Source organism: Homarus americanus, unplaced genomic scaffold (assembly GCF_018991925.1).
Source record: "Homarus americanus isolate GMGI-L3 unplaced genomic scaffold, GMGI_Hamer_2.0 scaffold40856, whole genome shotgun sequence".
In the NCBI taxonomy this organism is placed as follows: Eukaryota; Metazoa; Arthropoda; class Malacostraca; order Decapoda; family Nephropidae; genus Homarus; species Homarus americanus.
In genome coordinates, this window is record NW_024734615.1 from 6,053,884 (window position 1) to 6,080,547 (window position 26,664).

The 26,664-nt window shown below is 40.1% G+C and overlaps 1 protein-coding gene across 2 annotated transcripts in view; it reads left to right on the forward strand.

Annotated features, from left to right (window-relative positions):
- Positions 1–26,664, forward strand: part of LOC121870398 — a 109,885-nt gene that overhangs the window by 62,960 nt on the left and 20,261 nt on the right. For both annotated transcript variants that reach the window (XM_042372226.1, XM_042372225.1), the window contains exon 6: positions 5,617–5,729. In XM_042372226.1, coding sequence (XP_042228160.1) covers positions 5,617–5,729 — 113 coding nt within the window. The remainder of the gene's footprint in view (positions 1–5,616; positions 5,730–26,664) is intronic.

A 26,664-nucleotide genomic window follows, 5' to 3' on the forward strand; every position in this document is an offset into this window, starting at 1 on the left:
CATAGTACCATCTGACTTTGGGACCAGAACCCAAGGGAATGCCCATTTACTGTCACTAGGTTCAGCCAAGTTATTGTCAATCAAGAACTGCACCTCGTCATTGAGAATGCCAATTTTCTGGGGAGACATGCGGTAAGGTGCTTGTTTCACTGGGGCTGTTTTTTCCACCAATACAACATCATGGGTCACCACCGGGCTAGGCTCCGGTACATCACCAAAGATGGGCTGGAATTCCTGTAGGAGAGACATTGCATCGCTCCTCTGGTTCTGTACTAGATGGCACAATTTAGAAGAAAGATCACTTAACACATCAGAATTGTTGGCTAAGAAAGGATAACCTGACATTCCATCAGGTCAGTAATATGAGACGTCTAATCCCCCACCCACCTCCACCTGACATTGCTTCAGGTCAGGTACACAAGAACCACTAAATCCCCCACAACCCCCTGGGAATGGAAAATACTAGTCTTTGCTGTAACAGTTTCATTCATGCCCATATCATATAGATTTTAAATTTTCAAATATATTTATTTTACCAAGCTTTTAGATAAACTATTCTGGATTATTGTACTAAAGAAATGGAGTTTCTAAGTAAATTAGAACTGAATTTACGGACAAAATTTATTTTGTGTGGATTATTGGTGGTAGCGCTTAACCAGCACAACAACAGTGTGGCGCTGCTCATTAGAATTCTTCCCCATTTTATGTTCGGTATTGATTCTGTGTTACTGTGTACCCATATTAAAGAGGAGTGGAAAAAGAACATTAAGTTGAAAGGAAAGCAGTGGTGATAAAAGATTCCATAAAGGAATTATGTTGGACTTTAGGGTGGTCCTTGTACTGTATATAATAAGAAAACTTGAAATATTCCTGCCTGGCCCTTGCAAAGGCTTTCAAAGGTCACAAAATGACAATGCTAAATTTCATTAAGATATATTAATACACTATATTTAAAGGTTGTTAAGTCACTTGGATATTTCACCATTATAACACTGCTGTGAGTCATCACTTAATGGTCCCAACCCACAGCCTGGGTCACCCCCTCACAAATGTGGGTATTATCTGTTTAAAATGGGGGTATCATGTTGATCAGCCGCTCATTGTTGCCCAGTTAACAATCTCTTAAGGGCTTAGGAGATTGCCTTTTGTAGTCAGCAATGACTTGCAGCAGGTACTACAGTTGCTCTTCGTTCTTTATTATATGACTGGAATACAGTACAGGTACTCTTGTACAGGAGTTACACCCGTGCTCAGCGTGGTCATTCGTGACAGTCAATGTTTTTGCGATTTCTTTTGCTTGTTTATAACGTTCCTTACTGTCCCATTGAGATGCTGGGAGTTTTAGAGAGCCTTGTGGAATATTAATTTTTTCTCAGAATACTTGGTGTTTTTTGTCAAAGTGAGCCAGCGTCTTGTCTTTTATAACCTCTAAATCAGCTGTGGCTCGTTTAGGAGATTCCTCTTTTCCTTCAATCTTTGTCATGGCCTTCACCTGATGTTTCATGTCTGGGGCCATATCATCATTGAAGGAAGAGGCTTACCAATTCTTCTGACAGAACCAAATAGGTATGGTGAGCCAACTTTATAGAAGTTGCTTTTTGAAATTCCAACGTGGTCTTTTTTGTACAGTAATCAACAAGAGCCTTGAGCTGATTAAGATCGCTTTGTGGGGCTTTCGCAGCCTAATGAGGCTGTTGTCCAGGCCTTCACATAGATGCAGGCAAAGAAGATGCAAAGATTGAGAATTGCTGTTTCCTTCCGTTTATAAAGTTTGAACTGTGATCAAAGCATCCAAACTTTAAAAGTGTAAATGACCTTTACCATCCACCAGGCATAGTGCATTGCCCCAGGAGCTGTAAATCGTGTGCCACAAGCGGGTGCAGAGCCTAGAAACATTGATGTGAGCTCTAAAAGGTCCCTGTAGTCATCTCAGGGATGTTCTTCAATCAGTGCATTATGCACAAACTTAAACACGTTTTCCTTGGTGTCAGTACATCGGGCATTTATCACAATCAAAGGGTATGCAGACCATACTGAAGTGATGACTCGCAGCAGTGTTATAGGAGTGAAATTTCCAAGTCATTGTGCAACCTAAAAAAAAAGAAATAAAATAGAATATGTGCGTGCTCAGTAATGTCTCCGTTAGCCGGAATCCCTCGCTGATAGCCGGAATTGAAATTTTCTTGGAAAATCATTCCCCCAAGCTGGAATTTACCGGGGATATGGGAGTTTTTTCCAGGTTGAGAGATGATGTAAAGGGTATTTTCTGGAAATTCCGAGAAAATTTTTACGTTACCCAGAAAATTCCAGGGATGAGAGATATTTGTCCGGATTCGAGAGATGATGTAATGGGCATTTTCTGGAAATTCCGAGAAAATTTTTCCGTTACCCGAAAAATTCCAAGGATGAGGGATTTTTTACGGCTTTGAGAGAGTCGTCTCATTACCCGGAAATCTCTCATTCCCGGAAGTGCTCTGCACCAAGTGGTCCTTTGGTTAATGAATGGTTTGGTTAACAGTAAACATCAAGAAAATTGTGCTCTTTAATATTTGTGCAAAATGAGTACTGTACTAAAATTTTAGTCTCGTGCAAACTATTGCATGTTTACTGTACATTCAAATTAATATCTTATAAGAATTCCAGCAATGTAAATTATATTCTTCCCGGTCACTTCTATGAAATTTTATAAGCAAAAAAACAAAAACTCAATCTAAAGGATATAAATAAACAAATAAATACTTCACTAGACCTTCAGCGCTAACTGTCAAACATGTCACTGTCCCCCCCTCCCACACCTCCCTCCCTTAGCAAAGGTTTTGTGGTTATACAGTACAGTAGGCTTTAAGTTTTTATCTTATATAATATCTCAGACTAAAGTTAGAATATACTTTGCATTGCTGGAATCCTTGCAAGACAGCGAATAATTTGAATATAAACGTCATATTTTGCACAAGAGATAAAAATTGTAGTACAATTACAGTGGTCCCTCGGTTAATGAGATTTCGGTTAACGAGTTACCTTCCATAAGACTTAACTTCGGTTAACGAGCAATCCCTTGATTAACGAGTTTCTTACGAGCCGACCTGAACATGTTTTCGCTTGCATTTGGCGGTCCACCAGCTGTAGTATTAGTCCGCCAATACAGTAATCGGTTCTAAGGCTTAAATTCCTTACCATTTTAGCAAATATCAAGAAGTTTATACTATTCAATAATTTTAAAAGTTTAATATTAAATTTTTTATTATTTTAACAATTATTGAACATAATTGAAGGTAATGAAACTAGTTTTATGCACGCCATCCAGCCTCTCAACACACCATACAGGCGTCAGTCTTTGTGTCTTTTCAGTGGAGGTAACATCTTGCTTGACTCTCTAAAACTAAACGCTTTTTTCTGTGTTTGCAAGCAAATTATTGATCATTTTGAAATTTATTTTACATATTGACTATATATAATGCAGTGCAGTGTTAATTTAAAGAAAATAATCTTGAATTACACCAAGTGAACTTAAAATTTTATGGGTGAAATGGCGGCATGAAGCATGGGGTGACTTCTCTTTCACCCCCACTGCCTTCTCTTCTCCCTTCTCCTCCACCCCCACTTCTAATTCCCATCATCATCAACAACTAGGAGCCTTCTACATGCACACCTCAAAGTAAGTGTACTTTACTGCATTTATTTTTAGTTTGTATGTAATTTTCAGTGAGTTGGAACCAATTACCCAAAAACCCATTGAAACAATGGTTTCGGTTAACGAGTTTTTCGGTTAACGAGCAACCTTCTAGAATGGATTGTGCTCATTAACCGAGGGACCACTGTAGTGTACAGTAGGTATTACATATTATAATGTAAAGTTTTCAACTGTATTTTTGGGTAGATTTACATAAATTTGTTAATTTATTTACATCCATTTACATGCACACACCATACTAAAAGAAACATAACAGAAATAAATGACCTTAGTGCAAAGCTGGAGTGTACATGTACTAATTTGATTAAGGTACTAAAATTGTTATGTCTAGTGCAAATTATAGCTTGTTTATATTCAAATAAATCAATATCTTACAAGAATCCCAACAATGTTAATTATATTCACCCAGGTCATGTCACTGGCTTTTTATAAGAGAGAAGCTTAGTCACTTAAGAGCTGATAAATAAACACACATTAGACCTTGGGCGCCAACTGTCAAATGTATCACCCCCCCCCCCCATCTGCCCAGCCAGGGTTTTAGGCTTGCAGTTTTTATCTTATATAATATCTCAGACTAAAGTTAGAAGAATATAATTTGCATTGCTGGAATCCTTGCAAGACAGCCAATAATTTAAATAAAAACATAATTTATTTTGCACAAGAGATAAAAATCAATCACCTGTATCACATTACAGTAGTAATTTAAGAGTGTATATGTACTTACTGTACATATATAGTGATTTAAGGGTGATTTAGGGGAATTTTAGGAGTGTTTCTGACTTTATGCATTTTTGGCTTTACTTTGTATATACTTTTCTGTGAGCTGGAACCAATTACCCAATATCCCATTGAAATCATGGATTCGGTTAACGAACGACTGTGGGACGAATTGTGTTCGTTAACCGAGGGACCACTGAAAATATAATTTTATGAAACTTTGCACACTATTTTTGTGATAAATGGAAGCTTTTGTAAAGGTCAGATCTGAAAAAATCCAACTTCGAAAAATAAGGGCCACCCTATTGTTACGATTGGAGTTACCTCCTTAAAACTTGATGTTTTAAGCAGGTAACTCCGATTGCAATGCGTTTCTGATGCGTTATATTCAAGTATGTACATTTATTGTCATGTTACATCATGAATGATCATTGTACTGTATGTGTTTAAAACTGTTTATTTTCACTGATACTGTATAGCATACAGTATATGCTTGTATTACATTTTTTACCACACACACACACACACACACACAATCCTTGGGAATGCATCGCAAATTACAGTCATCCCTCCTCCAAAGCAGGGTTAGGTTCCTCGAAAATGGCGTGTTAGGGGAATCTGCGTTCAAGGAAGTTAATATTTAACGAGATTACTAAGAATTGGGGGGAACTCCACAGGATAATTCTCACCAGCTGACCCAGATGTGTGGCTGCCACTGTAACATACTGGCTGTGTGTATGCCATGAAGTCACATTGAGAGGGAGTGCAGCCACACAGTTACATATGGCCATAACCCACTACACCACTCATCACATTCACCCCCCCCACATACACTGTACACACCGATGCTCTTCATTTGTCTTACCTTATAGGTTTATATTATATTTTCTTTATTTCTAAGCCACATTAGATTATTGTAATGATTTTTCAAAACTTTTATAGTTGCATTACAAGTTACAATATACGAGGCTGGCGAGTTGGCCATGTAGTTATTAGCCATGGCCGTGGCTATAACCACCTCAACACACACTTACTTTAAACACATACACACCCATGCTCATAATTTTTCTTCTTTTATATTATATATTCTTTTTCTAAGCCACATTCAAGTATTGTAATGATTTTTCCACAACTTTTATAGTACCTGTATGTAGTACTGTATGTAATATTTATCGGTTTGTAATATTGTTTATTTATTTTTCTTGCAGGCCCATCGATGAGTTTTTAATTACATGTACTGATGAATTTGGTGGAAAGTACAGTGGTGATTCTTCTACAGCATGTGAAGGTTACCTCGGCAACAGTTTTTATAAACACGAACGTGAGTTAATGAAGTATTTACTTTAAGATCAATTCTAGAAATTGTCATGTATGAGGACATCATATTTGACAGCATATAGCCACATATACTCCCTTAGAAGTAGCATTCGGTAAGATTTTTTTTTTTCTTCAATCCAGAATGTGGCATCTAGTTTTATACAGGTTGACAACCCTTTATCCAAAATTCCGAAAACCGAAAATTTTTTTGTTGAGCATTTTTTATTTATTTATTTATTTTTTTTATGAGTATTAGCCCACCCAGGCACAGGTCACTGACCCACATCGGGGCCTGGGGGGTGAAAATGTAATAGTAATAATAATAATAATAATAATAATAATAATAATAATAATAATAATAATAATAATGATAATACAGTTGGTCCTCACATTAAGCGGTCCCGCAATCCGCGTTTCACCATTGCCGCGGTGCCTTGCCAGAACCTAACATTTTCACATTTCGCGGTCGCGAACGCCATTCCGCGGAGAGTGTCCGGCGCGACGCTATTTTTAGATTTGCGCCACCCGCCTGCCCGCCTGCCTGCCTCCGCTTGGGCAAGCGGCGCGGTAAGGTTGCGCAGTGTGTCTTTGTTGCGTTATCAATGACGTCATATGACGTACAAGACCTTTGATTGGCCATGCATCCCTACCCTCCTCTGCTGCTAGCTGTAATTGGCTTAAAGTATTATGACGTGTCCACCCGGGGGGAGGGAGGGAGGGAGGAAAGACGACGCTTGACCTAGCCGCGGCAGTTTCATCCCTCAAGGCCACACCGTGTAAACGTGCATCCATTGTTCCGTAAAATGGCTTCCGCCGGACCACCACCCCCAGAGAAAAACCTTTCCTTACCTGGACCCAGCGGCACTAAGCCAAAGAGGACACGACGTTCCTTAAGCTACGAGGTGAAGTACCAAATTATTCAAGATTTGGAGAAAGGAACACGGCAAGTTGATCTCGCGCGCCAGCATGGCGTCAACGAATCTACGATCTGGACTATAAAGAAGGATTCAGCCAAGATAAAGGAGCACATGAAGATCACAAAGTCTACAGGTGCTTCTATGATCAAGTATTTTCACAACCGGGTGCTTCTCAAGACAGAAAAATTACTTGTGAGGTACTTGGTGCGTCAGGCGCGACGCAACATGGCGGTCGACACGCGCTCTGTGAAGGACTACGCACGTGAACTGTACATGGCAGTGGCACGAAAGATGGGAACTTCAGAGCCCAAACCTTTACTGCTTCCTCTGGGTGGTTACAGAGGTTTAAGATCCGGAACAAGATCACCAATATAAACATTGGTGGTGAAGAAGCGAGTGCTGATCGTGCTGCGGCTCGGGAATTTCCTCCGTTTTTACGTGAGATTATGGAGGAAGGACAGTACACCGACGACCAGGTGTTTAACATGGACGAATCTGGTCTTTTCTGGAGAAAACTACCTTCCAAGTCCTGCATTGTGAAGAATGCCAGCAGGATTCGGGGCCGGAAAATGCAGAAGGAACGCATCACCGTCCTGTTTGCCACCAATGCCTCCGGTACCTGTAAGCTCAAGTTATCGGTGATCCACACAGCACGCAAGCCGCATGCCTACAAAACCATGGACATGACCAAGCTAAATGTCCACTGGCTGACAGCACGTAAGGCATGGATGTTCTCTACACTGTCCCTCTCCTGGTTTGATGACTGTTTTGTTCCCGATGTAAAAAAATTCTGTGAGCAACAGAATGTCCCATTTAATATTTTGTTGCTGCTGGACAACGCACCAGGACACTCGCCCCTACTGTTAGATCGTCACCCCAACGTAAAAGTGGTCTTCCTTCCTCCCAACACTACGTCTATATTACAGCCCATGGACCAGGAGTTGATTTGCAATGTGAAAGCTGCATTCTCAACAAAAAATTCCAGCTCCTGAACGACTACACCAACACCAGGGAAGAGTTGCGTGACCTGAGTGACACCACCACCGATAGCAAGAGCGACGAAGATGAGGAACAACGGTTAGAACAGCAAAAAATACTCTTCAAACAATTCTGGAGAATATTTAACATCAAGAAAGCTGTGGACATCTTGGTGGAGTCATGGGATCAGCTGTCTATTGCTACAATTCGTCACGCATGGAGACATGTGTTGCATGGAATACCAGGTGAGAGGAGGAGTCAATCTGTGACTGGTGAGGTTCAGAATGTTGCAGTAGCAGTGGACCTTGCCAGAGAAGCTGCGCAGACTGTTACAGTTCCAGGCTTCTCCGAGACCACCAACGACGACATCCTGGAGGTGATCAGAGATCCTGAAGTGACTGCCGACGAGATGATGGAAGAAGAACCCGTCAGTGAAGAGGAGGAAGAAGGTGCGTCAGTCTCCGAAGAACACAGTTTAAGTCAGTGATATTAAGTGTGCCATGGAGTTTGCAGAGAAAATTAAGTCCGTCCTTTCCCGCGACAATGACGATGACAGCTATGAAGTCTTCCATAACCGGCTGGTGCAGGCTATGGAGCCGTACATCACGGTGTATCACGACAACATCAACGCCAGCCGTCAGCAAAGCATAACAGATTTCTTCACCCGCAACCCACCACAGCCAGCCCAAGCCAGTGATAGTGGCAGTGAAGATGACTTTGAGGGATTTGTCAGGGAAGCCCTGACAACTGTAAGTGACAGTGATGATGATTCACCTAGTAATGGTGATTCACCTGAGGGCCAGTAATCTGCCCTCTGCCTCGGAACCAGTCTCCATCCCCGTATGCCGACCCATCTCTTCTACTACTGTAAGTGTTCCACAAAATTTTTAGTTTTTTAACCTATTCTTTATTTTTCCTATGTTAACCTTTATCTTTCCTAACCTAACCTCTTCTATATTACTTGTTTTTTCATACCATCATAAAGTTAAGATAAAATTTTTACTACAACATAGTTGTGTGTCGTCAAAAAGTGGAGTTTGGGGATCGGCCTGGACTCCATTTCAATTAATCCCATGTTATGTTATTCACTTTCCGCGTTCCTCACTTTCCGCGGGACCCTCTGGGTTACATTAACCGCGTAATGTGAGGACCAACTGTACAGTAATAATAATAATTAATCATAGTAAATAAAATTTTTATTAAAAAATACACAAAAATATAATAAGAATGATAACAACAACAATAATAATAATAATAATACTGTAATAATAATAATAATAATAATAATAAAGAAATACAAGAATGAAAAAAAGATCAAAAGTGAGAAACACGACCTAGACCTATGAATTATTATTATTATTATTATTATTATTATTATTATTATTATATTTTAGCCACCAGGCACCAATGTGGGTCAGTGACCTGTGCCCGGGTGGGCTGATCCCTGTTAAAAAAAAAAAATTATTCTGAAATCCGAAAAATTCCGAAAACCGAAATGCATCTGGTCCCAAGGATTTCGGATAAGGGATTGTCAACCTGTACCTAGGTATGTTAATGCCAAGCAATAACTCGCCAGGCCAACATACAGGCAATTAAAACATCTAATAATTACTTAATACATAATATTAGGAGGACACGGCGCTACCTGGCATTTAATTGCAATTCTCAAAACCCCCTCCCGCACCCTCCATCACACGCATTGCTACTGTCATCTTCTTCCCTGGGGAATCGGCTGTAAATACGCACAAAGAAGGCTCCTCTAATTTGTGTTGTAATAGCTGAAATACTAAGTGCCACAAGGATTTTATATTTGGTGTTTATACATCTTAGCACGGTGAGGATATCGATTATTTTTTATTTTGTTTGTCTCTCAAATATTGTGTTTGGGGCAATTTTTTATACGGTCTGGTCAAGCATGGCGACCATGGCTCATCTTCTATCTAGGAAGACAGCAGATCGTTAGTGACTAATATCCTCTGCTTTCAAGTCACTTGGTGAATGACGTTTTTCGCCCTTCCGGCCTTGTCTTCACTGGAAGAATATATATATAGATATATGTATATATATATATACTGTATTTATATTTTTTCCCCAATTTTACGCGTGCAAGTATGAATACCATGATATATGTGGCTATCCTTCTCCCTCTTCTTATGTTTGTTCGCAAAACCTTTCGGGCTACTGCCCTGGGTTTTCTAATTATTCTCAGCATGCAGGCCAGAGTTAAGTTTTTCTCTTCATAACTATTTTATTCGTGTCCTCAGTAGCAGGTTCAGCCTTTCCAGGCGAACTTTAGCGAGGCTGCTAGTCTTAGTGATCCTTCCAGATGCTGACCTTTCGGTCTTACTAGCAATCTAGAGTTATGTTGGGAAGGACCTTGTATCCTCAGTATGGGTTATATGAGAACCATTCAGGGTGGAATTCTCAAGCCAATGCATCTTGTTAGAGTAATGGTGAACGATGTTAGCCAATTGAGCGCTATGGTAGCAGCTCAGCACTTGTCAACCCTTCCGGGTGACTTGATGCTCACTCAGGCATTATCGCTCAACCTAATTAATTGAAGTGATGATGTCTGTGCAACCTGATTGGCAACAAATAGAGAACTTGGTGATCCCTCAAAATATAAGTGCTCTTAATGAAGTTAGCTTGATTAAGAAATAAAGTTCATTGAGCTGAGGGATAATTGAGATAAGGGAGAGGTGTATGATATAGTGAGTTAGTTCTTTATGATTGTCAAACTAGTGACTTATATAACAATGAAGATATATTAAATGAAATCACTTAATAAAATATCACAATTCGGAGTCATATTGATTACAATATGACTCATGGTGTTCCTCCTAGTTTAGATGAGTGATGTGCAACTGGAGGATGAAGGATAGTTGTCTGGACTGCTGGCTGATGGAGGAGACCATGGAACTGTCCCTGGGGAACTAGTGTTGAGTTAGGGGCGACAAGGACTTGGGAGTTCAGCATACACTACATACAAGGAAATGTCCATCAGTAGAGGATGTGAATTCAGTAGTAGTAGTTTCACCCAGGACCCAAGGGGACCATACTACATGTATTATCAAGGATGTAGGGCCACTTGGATTACCAAGTTAGATCCTCATTTGGCTTGCATAATTCATAGCAGCTGTGTCTCAGACAACCTGTTTTCACCATTGGATTGTGCAGTTTGTTACGATCATTTTTTTTTTTATTAAACAACCTGCAGGAGATAAAAAAGAATTATTGCAGATCCAAATTAAAAATAGATGGAATAAGGCCTTGAGTAAATTTTTAAATGTAAAACACCTCAAGATCCCAAGTTGGCAGAAAGTTTAGAATTATGGGTGGTAAGTAAGAGACTTAATCCCCAATTAGACCAACCTACTTCTGCTAAGAAAAGTAGGCTATTGGATATTCTAGATAATGAGGCCGTAGTGGATTCCAGGATCAGGATGAGAAAGTTGGCTCTAATCATAGTGTACAGTTGAAAAAGCAGGGAGAACCTGTTGAGACTGACTTCATCCTGTCCCCATTTTGGCAACCACTTCCACCTGGAGCAAAAGTGTTGGTTACTATGAGTGGAAACAGGCTGCTGTTGACTGCCACGCAGCTGATGGATAACATTGAGTGTAAGGATGATCCAAACAGGCCTTGGGTAACATTGGTAAGATCTAAGTCTTTGTTTTCAACCACATCTGAGTGTGGATTCCTTATTCAAAGTAATTTATGAAAATGTTTCTAAACATCCTGATCTCAGCAATTACAAAGAGACAGGAAGGCCAAGCATCTGTGGGTCATTAATCATTGTTTTTAGAAGGTGATACAGTGGTCCCTCGGTTAACGAGTTACCTTCCATAAGATTCTTAACTTCGATTAACGAGTTTCTTACGAGCTGACCTGAACATGTTTTCGCTTGCATTTGGCGGTCCACCAGCTGTAGTATTAGTCCGCCAGTACAGTAATCGGTTCTAGGGTTTAAATTCCTTACCATTTTAGTAAATATCAAGAAGTTTATACTATTCAATAATTTTAAAAGTTTAATATTAAATTTTTTAGTAATTTTAACAATTATTGAACATGTCATCCAGCCTGCCAACACACCATACAGGCGTCAGTCTTTGTGTCTTTTCAGTGGAGGTAACATCTTGCTTGAGACTCTTCAACTAAATGCTTTTTTTTCTGTGTTTGCAAGCAAATTATTGGTCATTTTGAAATTTATTTTACATATTGACAATATATAATGCAGTGCAGTGTTGATTTAAAGAACATAATCTTGAATTACACCAAGAGAACTAAAATTTTATGAGTGAGATGGAGCCATGGGGTTCTCTTCCACCCCAATGCCTTCTCTTCTCCTCCACCCCCATTCTAATTCCCATCATCATCATCCTCGAGCCTTCTACATACACACCTCAAAGTAAGTGAACTTTTCTACCTTTTTTGTTGAATTTAGGCAATTTTCGGTGAGCTGGAACCAATTACCCCTAAACCCATTGAAACAATGGTTTCGGTTAACGAGCAACCTTCTAGAACGCATTGTGCTCGTTAACCGAGGGACCACTGTACAATCGTCCCTCGGTTAACGAAAATAATTCGTTCCAGAAGGTCGTTCGTTAATTGAAACCATTGTTTCAATGGGATTTGGGGTAATTGGTTCCATCTCACCGAAAATTACATACTAAGTAAAAATTAATGCAGTAAAGTACAATTACTTTGAGGTGTGTGTGTAGAAGGCTCCTGGTTGATGATGATGATGGGAATTAGAAGTCGGGGTGGAGGAGAAGGGAGAAGAGAAGGAAGTGGGGGTGGAAGAGAAATCACCCCATGCTTCATGCCGTCATTTCACCCATAAAATTTTAAGTTCACTTGGTGTAATTCAAGATTATGTTCTTTAAATCAACACTGCACTGCACTATATATTGTCAATATGTTAAATAAATTTCAGAATGACCAATAATTGTACTGTAAAAACGTAAAAATAGTTTGTTCAAGAGAGTCTCAAGCAAGATGTTACCTCTACTGACCAGAGATACAAACTGACACCTGTTTGGGGAGTTGAGTGGCTGTTTGGTGCACTAAAACCTAGTTTCCTGTACTTCAATTACGTGAAATAATTATTAAAATTACTAAAAAAATTCATATAAAACTTTTAAAATTATTGAATAGTACAACCTTCTTGATATTTACTCAAATGGGAACGAATTTAAGCCCTAGAACCAATTACTGTATTGGCGGACTAATACTCCAGCTGGTGAGCAAGCGAAAACATGTTGAGAGGAATTCGTTAACCGAATTTTTTTCGTTAACCGAATTGAATATTCTTATGGAAGGTAATTCGTTAACAGAGGCGTTCGTTAACTGAGGGACCACTGTACTATAATTTCTTGGCCTGATATTTACCCCAAAATGATCTCTGAATTAGATGACGTCTGGGCTAATATATTGAAAGATTTAACATTCATTCCCACAGACAGGAATGCTCACAAGTTTAGTTTTTTGAAGTTCCAATTTAATGACAAAAAGAGTTCCTTATTTGAACTTTCCCAGTATTTGTCGGCTCCAAAATATGCTGATATAAATTATGAAATAAATTTGAAACCAGTTGCTTCAGCCCTGTTGCTTGAAGAGTTCAAATTTAGGAAGTTGGCAGCAGATATTTGGTCTGCAATTATGATGTGTCAGTTATTGACTAAGTTTCTGCTGGACTATGAGGACACTTCAGAAGTAGACACATGTTTTGCTGCTGCTATACAAGGGATTCCATATTCCCTGTACAACTCATTTTTGGAAATGTTGTTGAAAGCCCTAAAACTAAAAACCCAGCTAAGGAAGCAAGCCACTAATAATGCTTCAAGTGGTAGTGCTTATTTATTGCTACGTTCTTCCTGTCTTTCTCCTGCTTTGTTTGATGAACAAACATTAGTTAAGTATAGATCAGCTGTTGAGCAAGCTATTAATATTACTGTTCCCAGGAGTCCTAAGACTTTTTGGAAATTTAAAGGAAGATGGTCTAACAGGGGAACAGGACCAGCTGCTAGGTTCAGTTATCAACCTAGAGGAAACTTTAGAGGAAGAAACAATACAAAACGATCAGCGATCGCTTCCTCCCAATGAAGCTAGACAGTTGGGTCGTCTAGGGGGTTGGGAAAACAGGTGGGCTTCTTCCATGGGCTTACAAGACAATCAAGGGGGCCTCACATGGACTTGGTTGAGGCGTCCTCCCCTAGTGTTGCCAAAAAGGGGGTAAAAAACCAACTCCCTTACTCAAAGAAATTTAACCATTAAACAGAGGTGTGCTAGAACTGTTACAGTCCGAGAAATGTTTCATGTCTCGCCTATTCCGAGTCCCCAAGAAAGGCAGTGACAAATTGAGGAGGATCTTTGATATTTCCGTCCTGAACAAGTTCTTTAACAAACAAGTTTGAAGATGCTCACTTACGATCATCTGAGGCATCTACAGTACTTCCGCCCAATGCTTGAATCTCAAAAGTGGATCTCAAAGATGCCTATTATCACGTGCCTGTTGCTCCCAGGTACAGAAAGTTTCTAGTGTTCACAGTGGGGGATGTAAGTTATCAATTCACAGTGATGTCCTTCGGCCTGACAATTGTGCCAAAAGTGTTTACAAAACTGGCAAACATCCTTAGGGTGATCTTGCAAAGAAGAGCATAAGAACTTTTGCTTATCCAGATGATTGACTGATAGTGGGAAACTCTTTCGAAGATTGTCAAAGGGTGACTCAACGTACACTAGTACTATATCAAAACCTAGGATTAAAGATAAACCAGGTCAAATCAAATCTCATACCATGTCAGAAATTGGATTGGTTAGGTCTCCATTGGGACACCAATCAGCAGTCAGTAAGTCTACTAGAAGCAAAGGTAACCGATGTGATAAACCAAGTAGAAGCCTTTTGTGTAAAGCAAGAGGTTTCTTGGCATGATTGGGAAAAACTACTGGGTCTGTTGAATTTTGCCACCATAGTAGTTCCTTTGGGCTAGTTAAGGAATAAGCAACTAACTCATCTGGGGTCGAAGTTGCTTCACAGAAATAGAAATATTGCTGCTGCTTCTCCCTATTCAGATCAAGAATCATCTGTCATAGTGGAAAAATTTGGACAAACTAATCGGTTCATCTCCCTGAGTGCCCCCCTCAAACAGACTTGGTCGTTTGTATGGACGCGTCCGAAATAGGATGGGGATACCATTACCCAAAAGGAGAGTTCTGTCAAGGGAAGTGGAGCGATTCCCTTTGGGACAAACACACAAACGTAAAAGAATTAGCAGTAGTCCTGTTATTTTTGTTGGCAAACCCAAATTTCAAAAACATGTCAATTCTGTTTGCCATGGACAACTGAACGGCAGTGTTTTGTTTCAATCATCAAGACTCATCCAGATCTTGGCCCCTTCTAAAACTATCAGAAAAAATTTCAAAGTTTGTGTAACACAAACACATTACCTCAAAGCAACTCGCATACTGGGAGTACAAAACAATTGGGCAGATGCGTTGTCCCGTCTCAGGCCACTATCGACGGAAACAGAATGGTCTCTAAAGATATCGAAGTTCAAGAGTAGTGAGGTGGTTTGGGATTCCACAAATAGATCTCTTTGCCACACAAAACAATCACTAGATGACAATTTATGCATCTCTGGAACGATGGAATCTTTTAGGAAATGCTTTACTCATAGATTGGAACCATTGAAATTCAATCAATTCTGATCCCACCTTTGAAAATGTTGCCCAAAGTGATTCACAAACTCAGATCCTTCCAAGGAAAGGTCCTCCTAATTGCACCATATTGGATCCTACAACCGTGGTGTTTTGATCTGTTGGACTGGTGCCCGCATCCACTACACTTGCAACAGAGATATCTAGAACAGGTACTGCACCCTCAGTTCGAAATATCCTTGTCACTTCATGCTTGGAGTTTCTCGAAAGATGTTTAACCCTTAAGCCCCGGGTTAGGGCTGCTGGCAGTACCCCGTCCCCGGGTTAAATCATGAAAAAAAAATCAACTTTTCCAAAAAGAAAAAAAAAATAATAATAAAAAAAAATTGACGGGAAAATAGGCGGATGTTCTAGAACGTCACCCGGGGCCCAAGGGTTAAATAGATTGTTGGGTAATTCCAATATAGTTAACCAAGTGATAGCAGGTCATAGACCCCAAACTTATATGCAATATGAGAAAGCTTGGAAACATTTTCAACAATTTATCAGGTTAACGACTCCAATCACATTGTTGGAAACAGTGGTGTTAGAATTTTTAGATTTTCTGTTCAGAGTTAAAGGCCTTTAAGAATCGACAATTGCATCTTATAAATCAGCATTGGCTGACCCTCTGGCATGGGGGTTTAATTTTACTTTGAACCCAAGAATTTATCAAATGCTCAGATCGTCCATTTTCAATCAGAGACTCCCTCGGCCTAAGAGAATCCCACCTTGGTCTCTAGTTAAAGTTACTAAATTTCTTATGGGGTCTAATTACAATATAAATATAAACAAGGACAGATTACTCCACAAGGCAGCCTTCCTTCTAGCAATAGCAACAGGTATGAGAATAAGTGAGCTGATTTCAATTTCCAAATAATACATCATTATTGGTATTTTCTGAGGAAGATGTCACCACTTTTCCTACGGAGATCCTAAGAAAAAATGAAAGGGAGGATTTTCGAGCTCAACCTATCAGGATGAAATGGCTGATGGAAGAGACGAGGGTTCCTCATATACAGGTACTCCTCGACTTACGACAACCCGGTCATATGACCGCCGTGGTCGTATAAAATATTTTTCAAATTACGTATTTTCGAGTCCTGGTGCTAGTGATCGCGCTGTGTACTGACAAGATTTTTTTTTGTAATGCCCTTTAAAATGGCTGTCACGCGTAAAAGTGAGAGTTCTCGTGGTGCCGAGAAGAAAAAAAGACACCCATTTTAGAATTTCTATGTACAGTCGACCCTCGTTAATTCGGACCCCTTTAATCCGGATTTCGGATAAATCGGACGAAATCTGAACTGTCCGTATCATATTTCTGGTTCTGGGATTGTCTCAGTTGCAATTTCAAATTCTGTCATCACTAAGGATTAACAAGGTCTCTGGTGCACTCTAAGATTAAGAGAGAAAACAGAAGACTCGGGCGTCCTGAAGCGAGAGAAAACGGACTTCTATGACGGGGCACTCAAATAAACATACATACACTTAGCTACATGTTTAGTGGACCCTAAATTTTTGGGCAAAAAATTGGGGGTCGACCTCTAAACGGGTAATAGTTTCGTTAGGTTGAAAAATATTTGCCAGTAACTACCAGTAGACAATGGAAACGACGCATCACCAGCTGTGAGTGTCGGTACAGTTGCCAGGACAGATCTCTTGCGTCATCATAGCAAGCCCAAAGTAGCCAAATGCATGGTATGGTATGGTATGCACAGGACGATGTAAAACAAAGTGTAATACCCCGCTTAACGCGGTTTCGCTTAGCGCGATTTCACGTATAAGCGGTGCCTCGCCAGAGCCGAACTTTCACTTAACGTGGGTTTTTCCATGCGCAGGGTGTCCGGCTCGAGATGCTATTTTTAGATTCGCCCCACCCGCCTGCCTGCCTGTTTTAGCTCATAAAATTCATACAAATTACCCGGCCAGAATATAATTTACATTGCTGGAATTCTTACAATTTGATGATCATTTTGAATATAAACATTAGACATTAGACATACAAATTTTAGATATAATGTTTACTCTGAGTAAATATGTTATCTTTTGTGCAAAATATATGACATTTATACAGTGACCCCTCGTTTAACGAAGGTCGTTCGTTAACCGAAACCATTGTTTCAATGGGTTTTTGGGTGATTGGTTCCAGCTCACCAAAAATTTCCTAAATTCAATAAAAATGGTAGAAAAGTTCACTTACTTTGAGGTGTGTATGTAGAAGGCTCCTGGATGATGATGATGATGGGAATTAGAATGGGGGGTGGAGGAGAAGGAAGAAGAGAAGGCATTGGGGTGGAAGAGAAGTCACCCCATGGCACCATTTCACCCATAAAATTTTAGTTCTCTTGGTGTATTTCAAGATTATTTTCTTTAAATCAACACTGCACTGCATTATATATTGTCAATATGTAAAATAAATTTCAAAATGACCAATAATTTGCTTGGAAACACAGAAAAAAAGCGTTTAGTTGAAGAGAGCCTCAAGCAAGATGTTACCTCCAGTGAAAACAGAGAGAGACTAACGCCTGTTTGCTGTGTTAAGAGGCTGGATGCCGCGCATTAAACTAGTCACTTTACCTTCAATTATGTTCAATAATTGTTAAAATGACTAAAAAATTGAATATTAAACTTGTAAAATTATTGAATAGTATATACTTCTTGATATTTACTAAAATAGTAAGGAATTTAAACCCTAGAACTGATTAATGTATTGGCTGACTGATACTAAAGCTGGTTGCCCGGTCAGTGCAAGCGAAAACATGTTGAGGTCGGTTCGTAAGAAATTCGTTGACCGAATTGAAGATCCTTATGGAAGGCAGTTCGTTAACCGAAATTTCGTTAACCGAGGTGTTCGTTAAACGAGGGGTCACTGCATTCAAAATATTCCTGGTCTTACAAGGAATCCAGCAATGTCAATTATATTATCCTAACATTAGTTTGAGGTATTATTTATTAAAATTTAGTGGTTTTCCCCCCAAAATTTCTCAAGAGGGAAGAGCCAGGGAGTGTAGTGTGAGAAGAGGGGGAGGGAGTCGAGTCCATTATTTGAATGGACATTAACTTGGCGACTGTATTTCTCTATTTCTCTTAAGTATTAATTGTGTGCATGTACCATCATAAAATTAAGATGTTATTTTTACTAGAACATAGGTATTGTGTCGGAAAAAGTAGAGTTTGGGGGTCCGGCCAGTCTCTATTGGAATTATTCCCATATGTTCTGTTGTTCACTTAACGCTGTTTTCACTTAACATGGTACCCTGTGGGTTCAATTGACCGCGTTAAGCGGGTACTACTATTCATTTTTTTAAATTTATTTAGTTACATAAATTTTTGTTCGTTGCATTGAAACATCAATCTTTGTTAATTAAATTTGAAACAAAAGAAAACTACGATACCGTATTTCTAAATACCGTGTATTTTCATTAAAATATTACATCACAAGTATATTTTACCTTAACTGTGACTGAATGAATATATTCTCGGAAATGAATATGGAAATGTAATATTTTTGCTGAAATTACGTACATATTACAGTGGAAAGTGGGATAAAATCATGACGAAAACAATGACTTGCGCTTTCTTTCGTTGTTGAAAAGATTTTACCGTAATCGTTTTTCTAATGGTTTTCAGTTAAAAAAAAACTGTTGTATACAATAATATTCCCTCCTAATGGACTTCAATAAATACTACCTGCATTTTAGTGTAAAGTGTTGTAATAATAAATGGTAAACAATTTGCCTTCGGCACTCGGTGTTTCAGGCACGGCGAGCCTCAGTTTATAGGATGTACAGTACTGTTTTTACTGAAGGTTTTGTTGTTCCAATACCCTCAAAAACTTGGGTTGACCTATAAACAAGGAATATCATAAATTAACGATTTTTGGGTAAAAAAAATCAGGGTCAACCTATAAACGAGGGAGGGCTGTAGACGAGTCCATACCAAATTTGTGGTTCTGGGATTGTCCGATAGATGGGTCACGCGGCGGCCTTGTGCGCAAGTGAGTCACGCCAGTCATTGTTGACCTAGTGTTGTGATGCCCTGCAATTTTCGTTGATATTTCAGTGATTAGGCATCTTCCAGCCTTGTATTTTACATCATGTCTTCAAGGGGGGAGTAAAACTCCGAAGAGGAAGTACAGGTATGTGACCCTTTCTGTGAACCAGAAACTGGAACTTATAAGGAAGTTAGAGGCTGGTGCTTCGGAGTCTAGAGTTTGTGATGAGTATGGTGTTAAAAAGCAAACAGTTTCGGACATATGCAAGGCTAAGGACAAACTCATTGCATTTTCTTTGAAATATAATGTTGATGCAACTTCTAAATCATCATCTGTTGGTGCAAGGAAGCGTATGAGAGTGGCAAAAGATACAAATCTTGAGGAGGCAGTGACGAAGTGGTTTGTGCAGCAACAATCGTGTGGTAATGTCGTCCGTGGTGTAGAAATACAAGCTGCTGCTGTTAAGCTAGCAAGTCATATGGGCATCAAAAATTTCGAAGCTAGTGATGGGTGGTTATGGAATGTGTCATCTACGAAAGGTAAATGAAATTAACATATTGTAATGTTTTATATAGCTAGTTATATGATGTTTACAGTACAGTATTTCCTGTATTTTTTTTACTGTGTATCATGTTCAGCATACAGTGTATATACGGTACTATATTTCCTAACCTAACCTAACGTAAATCGGTTAATTCGGACAATTGGCTAAAAGGGACCCCCTCCCTATTAGTCCGAATTAACGAGGGTCGACTATTATTTTTCCCTTTTCGACTTATGACCTGGTAGTTGGGACAAAACCCCATTGTAAGTCGAGGAGAGACTGTATTGTGCCCAGTTAGGAATCTTCTAGAATGGTTAACCAAATTCCCTAATTGAGGCCCCTGGGTATAGGGGAGTTATTATTGTTTGAAAATTTAAGTTAATTTAGTTTTTTCTATTTTCGTCGTAAATACGAAGAAAATAATGGTGTAAATTGAATTTGGTTCTAAATCAACCAAGGTCTTAAATTTGAAACGTCGTTATCGGAGGCCTTCCTGTATTTATTTAATTTATTTTTGCTCCGTTACATTCTAGAACGAGTGTTTGGCATTGAATATAGATCTCCCTATTGGAATCTGGCTGTCTCCGATAACCAGTCCACACCGGGACAATATGCGTACACATTGGCCACAGAGATGGCAGCCATAATTGCCATTTTACCAATTTTCTGCTTCAAATTATGCCATGTAATTATTGAGTTAAAATATATTGGAATGGTTTTTGTGCACAAAACCCTTCATAATTAATTCTAATTCTCTGTAAAAACAAGCAGTCAAAGAAAGCTAATGTGTTTGTGCCACTCTGTCTGGGGGCTAGTGAACAAACCTGAAGAAGATGGAATGATGGATTCATCAACTGTAAAGAAAATAGTACTAGAGTTTTGACATGTGATCAGTACAGTATACTTAGATCAGTGGTCAGTTTACTTGCAAAAGCCTTGAGTATATGCATTGGGCCTCAGTAGAATAAGTTCCAAAGTTGTCAGATGCTGAGAAAACTATGGAGTTTGTTGTTTCGATAAAAATTTGATACTTAGTTATTTGATGAGTTTACGTAGTTATTTGAGGAGCTGACGTGTGCTACAAAGTACATTAATGATGAGAAAGTATCAGGTTGCTAATAGAACAGCTCTGGGTAGAACTGTTCACTCATTTCAAAGACGGAGGTATCAGCCATCAATGCATGTCTGAATTGCTTCACTTCATACTCTGCCTTCCTGGAACAAATTTTTCTGTTGAATGTGCTTTCTCTCAAATGAATAAGATGTGGACATCTGAAAAATAAATTTCAATCAAACATGTCTGGTGTTCAACAATATGCTGAAATCCACGCCAGAGTAGTTACTTGTGTTGTTAGTTAAATATTTTTATTGTTATTCATGTGATGTCCCACTTTTAGCTCCAGGAAATCTGCTCACCTTAGATATTCAGCATTGTACTGTATAAGACTCCAAAAGACCACTTTTCTCCTAAGATCAATGGATGTGATGGGGAGGTAATAGTGATTAGTTTACCTTAAACACATTGACAGATCAATTCTTAACTTAGATACTGTATGGACTCTGCCAGTCACTAAGTTTATAGGATCGCTCCTCAGTATTTTTCAAAATTAAGAATATGGAAATGAAATAGATTAAAATAAACAAAAGCCGTTTTTTTTCTTCTAAAAACCAGTTTTTGTGATATAGCTCGAATGCGACGATCAGCAATGCTACCTAGGTATGTTAATTCCTAGCCAATTCGCCAGGCCAACATACAGAAAATTCAAACATATAATAATTACTTAAGTAATATTAGGAGGACACGTCGCTACCTGGCATTTAATTGCTATTTTGAAAGTCCCTCCTTCAACCAGTCTCCATGTGCACTGCAAAGCTCAACTCATGCCTCAGAGAGAGCAGTACAGTTAACCCTCACTTTACGCGGTCCCGCATTCCGCGTTTCCACGTTAACGCGGTGCCTTGCCAGAACCTCACGTTATGCGGTACGTGAACCCCATTACGCGGAGTGTGTCCGGCGCGACGCTATTTTTAGATTCGCGCCACCCGCCCGCCTGCCTGCCTCTCCCTCCTCCTCCCTCCGCTTGGGCAAGCGGCGCGGTAAGGTTGCGCAGTGTGTGTGTCTTTGTTGCGTTATCACTGACGTCATATGACGTATCAGACCTGTGATTGGCCATGCATCCCTACCCCCCTCTGCTGCTAGCTGTAATTGGCTTAAAGTATTATGACGTGTCCACCCTGGGGGAGGGAGGGAGGAAAGACGACGCTTGACCTAGCCGCGGCAGTTTCATCCCTCAAGGCCACTCCGTGTAAACGCGCATCCATTGTTCCGTAAAATGGCTTCCGCCGGACCACCACCCCCAGAGAGAAACCTTTCCTTACCTGGACCCAGCGGCACTAAACCAAAGAAGACACGACGTTCCTTAAGCTACGAGGTGAAGTATACCATCATCCAAGAGTTGGAGAAAGGAACAAGGCAGGTTGATTTGGCGCGCCAGCATGGTGTGAACGAATCTACGATCCGGACTATAAAGAAGGATTCAGCCAAGATAAAGGAGCACATGAAGATCACAAAGTCTACAGGTGCTTCTATGATCAAGTATTTTCACAACCAGGTGCTTCTCAAGACAGAAAAATTACTTGTGAGGTACTTGGTGCGTCAGGCGCGACGGAACATGGCGGTCGACACGCGCTCTGTTAAGGACTACGCACGTGAACTGTACATGGCAGTGGCACGAAAGATGGGAATTACAGAGCCCAAACCCTTTAATGCTTCCTCTGGGTGGTTACAGAGGTTTAAGATCCGGAACAAGATCACCAATACAAACATTGGTGGCGAAGAAGCGAGTGCTGATCGTGCTGCGGCTCGGGAATTTCCTCCGTTTTTACGTGAGATTATGGAGGAAGGACAGTACAGTGACGACCAGGTGTTTAACATGGACGAATCTGGTCTTTTCTGGAAAGAGCTACCTTCCAAGTCCTTCGTTGTGAAGAATGCCAGCAGGATTCGGGGCCGGAAAATGCAGAAGGAACGCATCACCGTCCTGTTTACCACCAATGCCTCCGGTACCTGTAAGCTCAAGTTATCGGTGATCCACACAGCACGCAAGCCGCACGCCTACAAAACCATGGACATGACCAAGCTAAATGTCCACTGGCTGACCGCACGTAAGGCGTGGATGTTCTCTACACTGTCCCTCTCCTGGTTTGATGACTGTTTTGTTCCCGATGTAAAAAAATTCTGTGAGCGACAGAATGTGCCATTCAATATTTTGTTGCTGCTGGACAACGCACCAGGACACTCGCCCCTAATGTTAGATCGTCACCCCAACGTAAAAGTGGTCTTCCTTCCTCCCAACACTATGTCATTAATCCAGCCCATGGACCAGGAGTTGATTTGCAATGTGAAAGCTGCATTCTCAACCAAAAAATTCCAGCTCCTGAACGACTACACCAACACCAGGGAAGAGTTGCGTAACCTGAGTGACACCACCACCGATAGCAAGAGCGAAGAAGATGAGGATCAACAGTTGGAACAGCAAAAAATACTCTTCAAACAATTCTGGGGAGTATTTAACATCAAGAAAGCTGTGGACTTCTTGGTGGAGTCATGGGATCAGCTGTCTATTGCTACAATTCGTCATGCATGGAGACATGTATTGCATGGAATACCAGGTGAGAGGAGGAGTCAATCTGTGACTGGTGAGGTTCAGAATGTTGCAGTAGCAGTGGACCTTGCCAGAGAAGCTGCGCAGACTGTTACAGTTCCAGGCTTCTCCGAGACCACCAACGACGACATCCTGGAGGTGATCAGAGATCCTGAAGTGACTGCCGACGAGATGTTGGAAGAAGAACACGTCAGTGAAGAGGAGGAAGAAGGTGCGTCATTCTCCGAAGAACACAATTTAAGTCATAGTGATATTAAGGGTGCCATGGAGTGTGCAGAGAAGATGAAGTCCTTCCTTTCCCGCGACAATGACGATGACCGCTATGAAGTCTTCCATACCCGGCTGGTGCAGGCTATGGAGCCGTACATCAAGGTGTATCACGACAACATCAACGCCAGCCGTCAGCAAAGCATAACAGATTTCTTCGCCCGCAACCCACCACAGCCAGCCCAAGCCAGTGATAGTGGCAGTGAAGATGACTTTGAGGGATTTGTCAGGGAAGCCCTGACAACTGTAAGTGACAGTGATGGTGATTCACCTAGTAATGGTGATTCACCTGAGGGCCAGTAATCTGCCCTCTGCCTCGGAACCAGCCTCCATCCCCGTATGCCGACCCATCTCTTCTACTACCGTAAGTGTTACACCAAATTTTTAGTTTTCTAACCTAACCTTTATTTTTCCCATGTTAACCTTTATCTTTCCTAACCTAACCTCTTCTATATTACTTGTTTTTTCATACCATCATAAAGTTAAGATAAAATTTTTACTACAACATAGTTGTGTGTCGTCAAAAAGTGGAGTTTGGGGATCGGCCCGGACTCCATTTCAATTAATCCCATATGTTATGTTATTCACTTTACGCGGTACCCTCCGGGTTACATTAACCGCGTAAAGTGAGGGTTAACTGTAATTAAAAGTCAACTCTCGAGGGGTGGAGATGGGTGGGTTATGGACGTCGCATTCGAGCTATATCACAAAAACTGGTTTGTAGAAAGAAACTGCTTTTTGTTCAATGCTCTGAATGCGACGATCAGCAAGAATACCCGAGTAGGAGGTGGAGAGGGAGGTGACTTTGCATACAAGGCTCCGCTGACTTAGGTCCTGATTATATTATAAATTATTTTGAAAGTTTCCAAAATTAAGAGCATTTACCGGAAGGTAAAATGTTAATTTACTCAAAAAGGATACTCACTTTATTTTAATGAGGAAAAAGGTCCTGGTAGTGGAGATTGAATAGATGAGGGAGGGGAACCCAGCACCACCACATTTGAAGCATCTCTCAGAGATAGATGAAGATAGCTGTCTTTGAAAGTTTTTGAAGATCTCCAAAAGCCCATTTCCTTGATCTGACTGAGACTCATGTGCCGGATAAAGGCCACAGACCCTGCTTATTTCCTAGTCGTGTGCCAAAAATTTCTTGCCAGGGTCTGCTTGATTCACTAATTGAGATAAGGATTTTTGTCAATTGACTAGGAGATAATTTCTTACCATCCCTTGATGAGAAAACATAGGGGCCTCTAATAGGGAATCTGGTTAACCATTCCTGAAGATTTTTAACTGGACACAATATGTGAGGAACCCTAGTTTCATCCATTAGACGTTTTATCCTAATAGGTTGAGCTTGGAAACCTTCCTTTTCATTTTTTCTTAGGATCTCCGTAGGAAAAACGATAACATCCTCATCAGAAAACACCAATAATGATGGATTATTGGAAATTGAAATCAGATCACTGATTCTCATACCCGTTGCTATTGCTAGAAGGAAAGCTGCCTTCTGGAGTAATTTATCCCTGTTCAGATTTATATTGTAATTAGGCCCCATAAGAAGATTAGTAACTTTTTCCAGAGACCAAGGCGGGATTCTCTTGGGTCGAGGAGGTCTCTGAATGAAAAAGGGCGATCTTAGCATTTGATAAAGCCTTGGGTTCAAGGTAATATTAAAACCCCAAGCCAGAGGGTCAACCAATGCTGATTTATAAGATGCAATTGTTGATCCTTGAAGGCCTTTAACTCTGAACAGAAATTCTAAAAATTCTAACACTGTTTCCGATAATGAATCCGGAGTTGTTAACTTGATGAATTGTTGAAAAAGATTCCAAGCTTTCTCATATTGAATAGAAGTTTGGGGTCTATGACCTGCTAATACTTGATTAGCTATATTGGAATTACCCAACAACCTATTTAAACTTTTTTTTTTTTTGAGAAACTCCAAGCGTGAAGTGCCAAGGATATCTCGAACTGAGAATGTAGTACAGTGATCCCTCGGTTAACGAACTGCCTTCCAAAAGAATCTTCAATTCGGTTAACGAACAAAAATTCGGTTAACGAATTTCATACGAACCGACCTCATCATGTTTTCGCTTGCACTGGCCGGGCAACCAGCTTTAGTATCAGTCCGCCAATACATTAATCGGTTCTAGGGCTTAAATTCCTTACTATTTTAGTAAATATCAAGAAGTTTATACTATTCAATAATTTTAAAAGTTTAATATTCAATTTTTTAGTCATTTTAACAATTATTGAACATAATTGAAGGTAAAGTGACTAGTTTAATGCGCGGCATCCTGCCTCTTAACACAGCAAACAGGCGTTAGTCTCTCTCTGTTTTCACTGGAGGTAACATCTTGCTTGAGACTCTCTTCAACTAAATGCTTTTTTTCTGTGTTTCCAAGCAAATTATTGGTCATTTTGAAATTTATTTTACATATTGACAATATATAATGCAGTGCAGTGTTGATTTAAAGAAAATAATCTTGAAATACACCATGGTGCCATGGGGTGCCTTCTCTTCTTCCTTCTCCTCCACCCCCCATTCTAATTCCCATCATCATCATCATCATCCAGGAGCCTTCTACATACACACCTCAAAGTAAGTGAACTTTTCTACCATTTTTGTTGAATTTAGGAAATTTTCGGTGAGCTGGAACCAATTACCCAAAAGCCCATTGAAACAATGGTTTCGGTTAACGAACTTTTCGGTTAACGAACAACCTGCTGGAACGGATTGTGTTCGTTAACCGAGGGACCACTGTACCTGGTCTAGACATCCTTATTGCAATTGTAGGGGATTCGGGCACCAGTCCAGTAGATCCAGGCACCAATGTTGTAGGATCCAATATGGTGCAATTAAGAGGACTTTGCCC